The sequence below is a fragment of the Eretmochelys imbricata genome, chromosome 3 (genome assembly GCF_965152235.1).
Source record: "Eretmochelys imbricata isolate rEreImb1 chromosome 3, rEreImb1.hap1, whole genome shotgun sequence".
Lineage (NCBI taxonomy): Eukaryota > Metazoa > Chordata > Testudines > Cheloniidae > Eretmochelys > Eretmochelys imbricata.
The window spans coordinates 80260289-80273048 of NC_135574.1; the positions used below are offsets into that span (position 1 = coordinate 80260289).

General features: G+C 43.0%; 1 protein-coding gene across 2 annotated transcripts in view; it reads right to left on the bottom strand.

The window, feature by feature from the left end:
* Window positions 1–12760, bottom strand: part of HACE1 (HECT domain and ankyrin repeat containing E3 ubiquitin protein ligase 1) — a 93200-nt gene that overhangs the window by 49018 nt on the left and 31422 nt on the right. Inside the window, exon 11 of one of the 2 annotated variants that reach the window (XM_077812871.1) lies at window positions 8926–9076. In XM_077812871.1, coding sequence (XP_077668997.1) covers window positions 8926–9076 — 151 coding nt within the window. Of the gene's footprint in view, window positions 1–8829; window positions 9077–12760 lie in introns of both variants that reach the window. The other variant, XM_077812870.1, reaches the window with a different exon arrangement.

The following is a 12760-nucleotide window of genomic DNA, read 5'->3' on the forward strand; positions in this document are numbered from 1 at the left end:
TTTTGCACCGTCTGCTGCCAGCCAAAGATCTAAAAGATAGATGGAGTGGATCAAAACAAAAAATAGACCAGATTTGTTTTGTACTCATTTGCTTCCTCCCCCCCCCCCCGCTCCCCTGTCTAGGGGACTCATTCCTCTAGGTCACACTGCAGTCACTCACAGAGAAGGTGCAGTGAGGTAAATCTAGCCATGTATCAATCAGAGGCCAGACTAACCTGCTTGTTCCAATAAGAACAATAACTTAGGTGCACCATTTCTTATTGGAACCCTCCGTGAAGTCCTGCCTGAAATACTCCTTGATGTAAAGACACCCCCTTTGTTGATTTTAGCTCCCTGAAGCCAACCCTGTAAGCCATGTCGTTAGTCGCCCCTCCCTCCGTCAGAGCAATGGCAGACATTGTTCCGCGCCTTTTTTCTGTGCGGACGCCATACCAAGGCAAGCATGGAGGCCGCTCAGCTCACTTTGGCAATTAGGAGCACATTAAACACCACACGCATTATCCAGCAGTATATGCAGCACCAGAATCTGGCAGAGCAATACCGGGCGAGGAGGCGACGTCAGCGCGGTCACATGAGTGATCAGGACATGGACACAGATTTCTCTGAAAGCATGGGCCCTGCCGATGCATGCATCATGGTGCTAATGGGGCGGGTTCATGCTGTGGAACGCCGATTCTGGGCTCGGGAAACCAGCACAGACTGGTGGGATCGCATAGTGTTGCAGGTCTGGGACGATTCCCAGTGGCTGCGAAACTTTCGCATGCGTAAGGGCACTTTCATGGAACTTTGTGACTTGCTTTCCCCTGCCCTGAAGAGCATGAATACCAAGATGAGAGCAGCCCTCACAGTTGAGAAGTGAGTGGCGACAACCCTGTGGAAGCTTGCAATGCCAGACAGCTACTGGTCAGCTGGGAATCAATTTGGAGTGGGCAAGTCTACTGTTGGGGCTGCTGTGATGCAAGTAGCCCACGCAATCAAAGATCTGCTGATATCAAGGGTAGTGACCCTGGGAAATGTGCAGGTCACAGTGGATGGCTTTGCTGCAATGGGATTCCCTAACTGTGGTGGGGCCATAGACGGAACCCATATCGCTATCTTGGCACCGGAGCACCAAGCTGGTGAGTACATAAACCGCAAGGGGTACTTTTCAATAGTGCTGCAAGCTCTGGTGGATCACAAGGGACGTTTCACCAACATCAACGTGGGATGGCCGGGAAAGGTACATGACGCTTGCATCTTCAGGAACTCTGGTCTGTTTCAAAAGCTGCAAGAAGGGACTTTATTCCCAGACCAGAAAATAACCTTTGGGGATGTTGAAATGCCTATATGTATCCTTGGGGACCCAGCCTACCCCTTAATGCCATGGCTCATGAAGCCATACACAGGCAGCCTGGACAGTAGTCAGGAGCTGTTCAACTACAGGCTGAGCAAGTACAAAATGGTGGTAGAATGTGCATTTGGACGTTTAAAGGCGTGCTGGCGCAATTTACTGACTCGCTTAGACCTCAGCGAAACCAATATTCCCACTGTTATTACTGCTTGTTGTGTGCTCCACAATATCTGTGAGAGTAAGGGGGAGACGTTTATGGCGGGGTGGGAGGTTGAGGCAAATCGCCTGGCTGCTGGTTACACGCAGCCAGACACCAAGGCGGTTAGAAGAGCACAGGAGGGTGCGGTACGCATCAGAGAAGCTCTGAAAACAAGTTTCATGACTGGCCAGGCTATAGTGTGAAAGTTCTGTTTGTTTTTCCTTGATGAAACCCCCCGCCCCTTGGTTCACTCTACTTCCCTGCAAGCTAACCACCCTCCCTTCCTCCCTTTAATCATTGCTTGCAGAGGCAATAAGGTCATTGTTGCGTCACATTCATGCATTCTTTATTCATTCATCACACAAATAGGGGGATGACTACCAAGGTAGCCCAGGAGGGGTGGTGGAGGAGGGAAGGAAAATGCCACACAGCACTTTAAAAGTTTACAACTTTAAAATTTATTGAATGCCAGCCTTCTTTTTTTTGGGCAATCCTCTGTGGTGGAGTGGCTGGTTGGCCAGTGGCCCCCCCACCGCGTTCTTGGGCGTCTGGGTGTGGAAGCTATGGAACTTGGGGAGGAGGGCGGTTGGTTGCACAGGAGCTGTAGTGGCAGTCTGTGCTCCAGCTGCCTTTGCTGCAGCTCAACCATACACTGGAGCATACTGGTTTGGTCCTCCAGCAGCTTCAGCATTGAATCCTGCCTCCTCTCATCACGCTGCCACCACATTTGAGCTTCAGCCCTGTCTTCAGCCCACCACTTACTCTCTTCAGCCCGCCACCTCTCCTCCCGGTCATTTTGTGCTTTCCTGCACTCTGACATTATTTGCCTCCACGCATTCGTCTGTGCTCTGTCAGTGTGGGAGGACAGCATGAGCTCAGAGAACATTTCATCATGAGTGTGTTTTTTTTTTCTTTCTAATCTTCACTAGCCTCTGGGAAGGAGAAGATCCTGTGTTCATTGAAACACATGCAGCTGGTGGAGAAAAAAAAAGGGACAGCGGTATTTAAAGACACATTTTATAAAACAGTGGCTACACTCTTTCAGGGTAAACCTTGCTGTTAACATTACATACATAGCACATGTGCTTTCGTTACAAGGTCGTATTTTGCCTCCCCCCACCGCGTGGCTACCCCCTCCCCCCTCCCCGTGGCTAACAGCGGGGAACATTTCTGTTCAGCCACAGGCAAACAGCTCAGCAGGAACAGGCTCCTCTGAATGTCCCCTGAAGAAAAGCACTCTATTTCAACCAGGAGACCATGAATGATATCTCACTCTCCTGAGGATAACACAGAGAGATAAAGAACGGATGTTGCTTGAACGCCAGCAAACATACACTGCAATGCTTTGTTGTACAATGATTCCCGAGTACGTGTTACTGGCCTGGAGTGGTAAAGTGTCCTACCATGAAGGACGCAATAAGGCTGCCCTCCCCAGAAACCTTTTGCAAAAGCTTTGGGAGTAAATCCAGGAGAGCCGCGAATGCCAGGGCAAATTAATCCTTTCACATGCTTGCTTTTAAACCATGTATAGTATTTTAAAAGGTACACTCACCGGAAGTCCCTTCTCCACCTGCCGGGTCCAGGAGGCAGCCTTGGGTGGGTTCGGGGGGTACTGGCTCCAGGTCCAGGGTGAGAAACAGTTCCTGGCTGTCGGGAAAACCAGTTTCTCCGCTTGCTTGCTGTGAGCTATCTACAACCTCCTCCTCCTCATCATCGTCCCCAAAACCTGCTTCCGTGTTGCCTCCATCTCCACTGAAGGAGTCAAACAACACGGCTGGGGTAGTGGTGGCTGAACCCCCTAAAATGGCATGCAGCTCATCATAGAAGCGGCATGTTTGGGGCTCTGACCCGGAGCGGCCGTTGGCCTCTCTGGTTTTCTGGTAGGCTTGCCTCAGCTCCTTAAGTTTCATGCGGCACTGCTTCGGATCCCTGTTATGGCCTCTGTCCTTCATGCCCTGGGAGATTTTGACAAAGGTTTTGGCATTTCGAAAACTAGAACAGAGTTCTGATAGCACGGATTCCTCTCCCCATACAGCGATCAGATCCTGTACCTCCCGTTCAGTCCACGCTGGAGCTCTTTTGCGATTCTGGGACTCCATCATGGTCACCTCTGCTGATGAGCTCTGCATGGTCACCTGCAGCTTGCCACGCTGGCCAAACAGGAAATGAGATTCAAAAGTTCGCAGTTCTTTTTCTGTCTACCTGGCCAGTGCATCTGAGTTGAGAGTGCTGTCCAGAGCGGTCACAATGGAGCACTCTGGGATAGCTCCCAGAGGCCAATACCGTCGAATTGTGTCCACAGTACCCCAAATTCGACCCGGCAAGGCCGATTTAAGCGCTAATCCACTTGTCAGGGTGGAGTATAGAAATCGATTTTAAGACCCCTTTAAGTCGAACTAAAGGGCTTCATCGTGTGGACGGGTGCAGGTTTACATCGATTTAACGCTGCTAAATTCGACCTAAAGTCCTAGTGTAGACCAGGGCTTAAAGGATATTGCTTTGGATGCACAGGGAAATTGGTCAACACCAACATCAACTTTGGGCTATTTAATGCTTAATCAATAACAAGACCATCATATTTAATTTACCCATGGATGAGGCATCTGACCTTGCATATACTACCACCACTTACTTGGATTGCATTGTGTTAGTACCTGGCTGGAATAAGATGAGCTAAGTCCATTGTGAACTGAATTTGGACCAGGAAAGAGGTATTGCTACATTTTTTGTATTCGATCTCAGGTTTAGAAGATGCCCACTCTCAAGGACATGACTATCAAGTTCAAGTGTCCTGGAATACAATTAATTTGTAAATCTGGAAGTGTGCAGATCACATCAGTATTTATTGGAATTACTAGCCAAGTTTATTGAGTTCTACAGTCTTAAAATTGTCCCAGTGTTAGACCCAGATAAAAGCAAACTGGCTATGACTTAAGCAATGTAAGACAGAAGCATGCTTGCAGGGAGAAACATTTAGCATAAGCAAAAGTAGCGCCTGCATGATTTTTTCAAAGATAGTTTGCTCTTTTAGGGTCCTATTGGACAAATTGTTGCCTCCAGTTTACAAGGTAGCAAAGGTAATCTATAGTGAGCTTGAACACACAATGCAGAACAAGAAGTTCTGATCCTTTTCTAATGACTACCTCAAAGCAGCCATCCATGCCTGTTACTGACAAACTAAAGCTGCAATTTGATGTGGGACCATTACTTCAGTCTTGAATCTGAAATAATTTGAGGTATTCAATGGAATATAATGGAGAGGAGACTAGAGCCTGGTCAAAGTAAACAGAAAAGGGGCTTCTCACAGGCAGACTTTTAATTTGAGTTAAAAGGGATTTTCCTTCAAAACTTGGGTTTCTAAACAAAATGTATATTAGCCAAAGGACTTCCTTGCACAGCCAAAGTTGAGTATAATCAAGCAGTGAGTTTTAATTAGCTAGTGATTCCTTCACCCACGAAGTGGGGCTGACTCCTAGTGCATTCTATCATCTGCATGACACAGGTAATACACCCACTTTTAGTACCTTTGGAATAGCTTAAATGAAGCTTGCTCCAGTAAGATCACAGCTATTCTCTTCCCTCAAACTGTGAGCTTTTTCCATGTTAGCCCATGCTCAGGGTCTATCCAAACCCTTTTCACCTCTCCATGCCAGATTACTGTGGCCATTTTTTTTTTTTTTTTTACTTAAGTGTATAAGCAGGGATGGGTAAACTGCAGCCCGGGGGTAACGTCTGGCCCGTCGGCCCTTTTAATCTGACCCTTGAGCTCCCGCCGGGGAGCAGGGTCGAGGGCTTGCCCCGCTCCAGCGCTCCAGTTGGGGAGTGGGGCCAGGGATTTTCATGTAGGGGCAGCCAGGGAGCTCCACATGCTGCCCCGCCCCAAGCGCCCGTCCCCTCCTCCACCTGCAGTTCCCATTGGCTGGGAACCATGGCCAATGGGACCTGCAGGGATGGCGCCTGCAGATAGGACGGCCATGGCGCTGCTTCCGGGAGCAGCTTGAAGTAAGCGACACCCAGAGCCTGCACCCCTGACCCTCCCCGTACCCCAGCCCTGATCCCCCTCCTGGCCTCTGAATCTCTTGGTCCGAGCCTGGAACACCCTCCTGCACCCCAAACCACTCATCCCCAGCCCCACCCCAGAGCCCACATCCCTAGCTGGAGCCCTCACCCACTCCCGCACTCCAACCCCCTGCCCCAGAATGGAGCCTCCTCCCACAGCCTGAACGCCTCATTTCTGGCCCCACCCCAGAGCTCTCACCCCCTCCCACACTCCAACCCCCATTTCGGGGGCATTCATGGCCCAAGACCTTAAGCACTTCTGAAAATTTTAAAATATAATAAATCAGTATATTAAGAGGAGTAACCAGATTGCATATGATCATATTTATTAAACCACACATTTCCCTACACAGCAACATGGGTAACATTTGCTCCATCTACAGCCTTTTTAAACAGTCTTGCAACATGTCCAAAAGGTCAGCAGATTCAGGGTCCTTTGAACCCTGAGGATTACATTCCAAAGGAAAGGGCTCCTTTACAGAGGACACCCTGCTATTCTTTTATACTTAGGGGTAGGAGGGGGAAGAGAGGACCAGTTCCCATGCCTGTACTCATCTTCACAGCACAACATGACACAGGAAGGTGGTTTCTCAAAAAGGAAATTTCTAGAGTTGCTCTTTCCTTGAAGGGCACCCAGCGGCTTCACCTAGTGAAGAATACATCCACCTGCCTACAAGAGGGAACACTTGCATACAATATCTGTTCTCAGAGCTCTGCACTAGTTCAAATGAATGCACAGCATTCATCCTTTGCACTAGTTCTTCTCACTGCTTGGTGCAATTCAAAGCAAAGCCCTAATGGTTTGAAAGCCAGCTACATAAGACTACTACTTTCGTAACAGCAGTCATGAAAGTTAAGATCAACTGGAATCCTATATCAACTCCGTAGCGTACTTAGGGGAGGAGCGGGGCAGCGGCTGCTCCCCCACCAACCACAAGTGGCGCCTTTTTAATTTTCACTCACCCAGCAGTGAGCCGGGTCTTCGGCAGCTCTTCAGCAGGTTCTTCAATCGCTCCGGTCTTCGGCAGCGGGGGGTATCCTTCAGTGCCACCGAAGACTGGAGTGAGTGAAGCACCCAATGCTGAAGTGCCGCTGAAGACCCGGAGCGCTGCCAGGTGTGTACAAGCGGGTGGCGCCTTTTTTTTTTTTATCTCCGCTCCCCGTTTTCTCCACCTAGCTACGCCACTGGATAAACTGTAAAGCCAGTGGCAGAACTCTAAGTTAAGGACCTTTGCCTTTAAGTATCTTCCAATCTAAAGCCTAAATTTAGCAATGTTGAGGGTACTATGGAAGATATTTTAATATGATTTGACATGGTGCTTATTTCACCTTTGCATGGATTTATATTTTGACTTGTGGCAGTAACTTTTGCTACTCACTGTAGTTATTTCAGAAGCTTGTACTGATATGTATCAATCAATCGATTTTGGCCCCACTGAAGTTAACAGCAGCAGTCAGTTTTATCATTGACTTCAGTAGGGCCAGAATGTCACCCAAGACATACATTTTAAAATGTATTAAATATGTACACATTGTTTGGTACCATTGAGAGATCTTAAGCAGCCTCCACTTGAAACAGTATCCACTGCTAACTGGCAGGCACATTATGACGTCTTCCTTCCCAAAAGATTAAAGTGATCAGGACCACTACATACCTAAGAGAAGGATTAAAGAGGAAAACATGCCTTCTGGGAGCCAAATACTTTCTGGCCCCCACCACCTAAGCTATCTGAATACTGTGAGTCCAAAAGAAGCATACTCCTTGCAACATACCACTGAAGATTTTTAAACTAGCCTTCCCTGTTGCTTGTAAAGTAAAATGTAAAACTGGAGATGAGGGCTAACACCTGAAAGTGAAAATGAATCTGTCCTAAAAATGCCCAGACAGAAAAGCCATCAGAAGCCAAGGCAGAATCCTCTCTTCAAAATTTAAGGTTTCTAAACACAGACAAACTTCGCTAAAAACAAACAAAACAAAACAGAGACCCATCATGCAATTCTCACTTTTGCTAATTAGCAAGTTAAGATTTAAAGCCATGTTAGTACAGAACATCGTTAAATATACTCAGCTCATGTATTTGAAAATATAAGTTTTGCTTTATATAGTGTAAAAAGGCTATTACCAGTGTATTTTGAGAAGCAATGTGATCTTAGTAACACAAACCTTCCCCACAGCACTCTGCCATTAAATCTTTGCTGACAATAAGGGAGGGCACTGTGAGTAGAGTTTAGTGATGTTCACCTGCATATCAAGTTATTCAACTGTAATATTTCAGTTTTAGGAAAAAGCTTTAGTTATATTAGCAATATTTCTTCTGCAGTAGATTTCATATTTCCCAGTAGAGTCCACTGAGAAAAAGGACAGACTATTTTACCAACAAGAATCAGACATCATCTGAAACAGAGAGGCTTTTTAATTTATATATTTTCTCCCCTCCTTCTGTAGGTAACACTATTCAACAAAATGAAGAATTACAAGGTTCAAATTTTGAGTATTCTCTTTTGGGGCTGCTTTGTTTCTACCAATATATTCATCTCTCAACAAAGATACATACCTACCTCAATGCTAACGTGATTTTCACGTCATTAAGAAAATGTAACAACTCTGTTTTGAAAAGATGAAATTTAGCGGATAGCAAAAACGGAATGCTTTACAAAATAGCAAGTTACGCAATTTCCTACAGAAGTATCATATACATGAAAAATATACATTCAGAGGTGAGACTTCATTAACCAGAGCTTTGTACAGATGTGTCAAGATAGTAGAAAGCCAATAAGCTTTAAAGTATTCAGTAATAAAGTTATTGACTGAAAGTTCTTAAACAAGATTACTTCAGAAAAGACTTGGTGATGAAAGCGAAGAAAGAAACAAATTAAATTTAATCTATTTTGAGAAATATAAAAGAAGTGATAAAAACCTGATAAACCTCTAATTATCATATTTTGGATTTACATTTATGCATTCTAGTATATTTCTTAATATTACAGCATTGAGATTACAAGCTATACTACTAAACCTAAAACAGAAATTAAAAACTAAGATCTACCATTACAAACACAGAGTGATAATAAGACATTTTAAATGTTTTAAAATGACATGAGATTATTGGTAGGAGAAATTAAGAAAAGAAAAAGAAAAGGTAAGTTGTAGGTCAATAAAAAAATGTAAAAAAATTGATTACACAAAACGTAAAGAGGTGGGCCTAGCTTAAAAACAGATATGGGTATCAACCAAACTTACTTCCTGTTCATGAGATGTCTGATTAATGAATGCATGCTTTGTGAAATTCATCTCTTTAACGTCTATCTTCCTAACAACGTCATATACTTTTCTGACCTTGAACACCTGACTTCTTGGAGTTTTATTTCCATTGTAGCCCATGTCATTTCCATTATTGGGAGAGGATGGGCCTATGCGAAAGACATGACAAAATATCCTCACGATCCTTAAGAGACTCTTCATTTGAGCTTCATAGTTACTTGACAAGCTGGGGGGAAAAAAATTGAAGTATTTTTCCGTAAATTAAATGATTCAGTATATAAAGGGGTAAACACAGCCCAACACTTCGGGATTTAACAGTTCTCCAACACACATGGCTAACAGATGATGGACCTATTTCCCATCCCAAAAGGACAAGGAACACATGCTGTAATTTTTACTGATTTCTAACCATATTTAAATTCCAGATATTTTGCAATAATAGCTAAATAAAAATAGCAAATACAAACTTTTAGGGTATATTTTGTTAGTGTTTGTATATACCTAAACCATTTCTGAAGCATGGTAAGAGATAACATCTACAACAGTAAGGTCTTAACACACCACTAATCATAAACCAAGTTGACTCAGAAGAAAATGTTTTCTCCAAGTGAAATTATCTTTCAGCCTACTACTAGAACTGTGCCAGCCAAAGAGACTGTGCTAAAGTCCAGTATTAGCAAAATACTTGTGCTGAATACATCAAATTAGACCAATCTGCTTATGGGCCAGGATGATAGAAATCACACTGCTTCCACAAAAAAAAAGTTGTGATGAACAGCATGCTAGCTATTATTTTGCCCCATATGTAATATATGTAATAATACTCAAAAAAGTCACTAAATAAATAAAAAGTTTAATACCTGTGTGACTACTTTGGCCAGAACTTCAACTGTAGACCAGTATCCCTGCACCATCAGTGTAATTATTAATATATAATCTAGATATCAGTGAATTCATTCAACACCACAGACTCAATCATGTTCAGATTGCTTTCTGTTAACAAGTTGTACAACCAAGCTTCAAGAATTTTTCAAGCCTGGTAAAAAGGATGCTTGTCCTCTATGAAAAATCTGAAGACACCATAACAGTTTTAAACAACTTCAAGGAGTTAAACTTAGCATTCAACATATTAAAATACAGGTGTTGAGTGCCAACTCTGACTTTAAATACAATAAATCAGTGGTTCTCAACCAAGGGTCTAGGGCGAAGCAGGTTTCAGGGAGTCCGCCAAGCAGGGTCGACATTACACTTGCTAGGACCCTGGGCAGAAAGCCAATGCCCCACCACATGGGGCTGAAGCTCATGGCCCCGAGCCCTGCCAACGAGCCCTGAGCAACTTAGCTTCATGGAGGCCCAAGCAACTGCCCTGCTTGCTACCCCCAACACTGGCCCTGGCTTTTATATGCAGAAAAACAGTTGTGGCACAAGTGGGCCATGGAATTTTTTTCGCATGTTGGGGAGGGCCTCAGAAAGAAAAAGGTTGACAACCCCTGCAATAAATTATACCCTCTAATTTTTGAGATGCATGTGGTGACATAGCTATAAAAAGCCATATACCTACTATCTTGAAGGGTGTTGTGATAGTGCCCTGACTAGGTTACTGAACCAGTGAATATTAATGTTATAGCATAGGTTGTTCCAATCTATGCAGCATACCAAATAACAATCATGCCCCAACAGTATTATAATATTCCTTAAAGAAGATTTGTCAGTGAGGAAGCAGCCTAGATCTGCTGCAATGGCCTATACATAGTATATAAACACTTGGTATTAAAATGTTGTATTAGCCAGTTTTCAGTATTTCTTAAAACATGGTTTGCCTGTCCGTCGCAGAAGGTAGCATAACCATTTTTAAATAATAACCTAAACCAGACCAAACCACATATAAAATTGGATCAAGCAACATTAGAGTGCCAACAGCATATGAAGCACTGTACTAAACAAAACACTTCTTCTGATTTTGATTGGGTCTGAAAGAGTTCATCCTCTAAAAAAGGAAACAAAGAAGGGGGGAAACTACATTTTTTTTAAAAAAGACTGCCTTTTTTAAATAAAAGGTACTACTAAAATATTTGAGTATTTAAATTAACACCTTTTCGGAAAAGTGATATGTTGAGTTCACATCTTTCCTGCTGTTATTTGATCTTTGACCAGGGAGCTTTTTTGTAAGCCAGGATTAACAAAAAACAGTATTACAATGTGACAGAAAAGGCTGCATTTTCCCTGGTTAAATTTTAAAAAAGGAAAAAGAAAAACAAATGTACAGGTTCAAAATCGTGGTCACCTAAGGCCTTGGTCATAGCCACACATTTATCATTTTGGAGATTCTTATCTAGCCACCACCAAAGTTTCTGAACACAAGATTTTTTAATTTAGATATGAGACAAACTTAATCCATCCATGTGGATCAGCCTAACGGCAATGCTTTCCACATTAGAATTTGGTTCCAATCTTTTGCTTCCCAGGCTGAGAATGCTTCATAAGTATATGACCAGCCCAAAAGAAGAAATAAGCCTACATTTTCCCTAAACTAGTATTAATTAATCCTGGATTGAGTTCCATCCAGTCCTCTTCTGCAAATAGTATCCCACCACATCTGCTATATATGTTTCAGAAAAGCTATACTAGACATGCTGAGTATTAAAAAGAGATACTACTTGCATTGCTCCACCTGCAAAACTAGCTTCCCTTAGTTACAAAGGTTAATTATACAAGCATCAGCATGCATTGTCTAGGTACTCATGACCCCCAACACTAATACCTGACTACCTCATAATTTATTTGAAACACTTCCGTGCATGGAGAGGTATTATGCCCATTTTACATATGGGGAACTGAGGCACAGAGATTCAACTGTGACCTTAGGCAAATCACCTAAAGCTTGTGGCAGGGAACTAAACCCAGGATCTCTCAAGTACCATTTCTTCACCTGCACAATGCTGGTAACAAAATAACCGCTATAAAACCTTGCTGAAGTATAGAGATGGCTTACAATGTAGGAAGTGGGAATAACCAACAAAGTTTTTTTGAAAATCTGAAAGTATTTTGCCAAATTTTTTCATTATACCCCTTGAGATATAAAATATTAAGATTTTTTTTTAAACTACTCCACATTACATATACAAAAATGTCACTCCATTTCTGTTAGCTGACTCCTATAGGTTGCTTTCATGTTTCAGCAGGATTATGTGCCGTTTGTGACACTACCATCTTACACGGTGGTACATTTGTTGTGACTCCATGAATTTAGAGACCTAAAACAATGCATTGCAAAAATGTATACATTTAATCTGGTGTTCAACTCAAAAGTCTACAGGTCTTTTAAAACAAGAACAAAAAAAAACCAAAAAAACAAAAAGTGAGCTTATCTTTGTATGCAATACATAAAATTAAAATGGCATTAAACCAATGCACTTTAATGTTGTTTAACTTGCGATGAATTAATATATTTTTTAAATATACCTTTAATGTTTTTCTAGTGAAGTAGATCCATGTCAAAAGGAGAAGGCAACAAATGCGTTTGTGGAAGAATCTGAAGTTCTAGACATAGTAGGAAGCTCTGACCTGCTACCTACAAATTGGATCCATACTCGACAATGCTGGTAAAACAAATTTAGTTGGGAGTGGAAGGGGACCTATTTGATCCCCTGTTGATTGAAAGGACAAGCTGCCAACTTCCCTCAAACTGTTCATGAGCATTGCCCAAATAAGTCCTTTCCTTTCCTTGATACAGAGAATCTATCCAATTAATACCCTCTCTCTAAATCACTCCTTTTCCAGAAAGGTTTCAAGAAGGTTTTAATGAGGCAATTCCACTCTGGAGTTATCTTATTTCAGTTAGCCCTTTCAGAGAAAGTCTCACTCACTTCTCTAGCAAGGGACAAGAGAGTCTGTGCCAATCCATTACTAC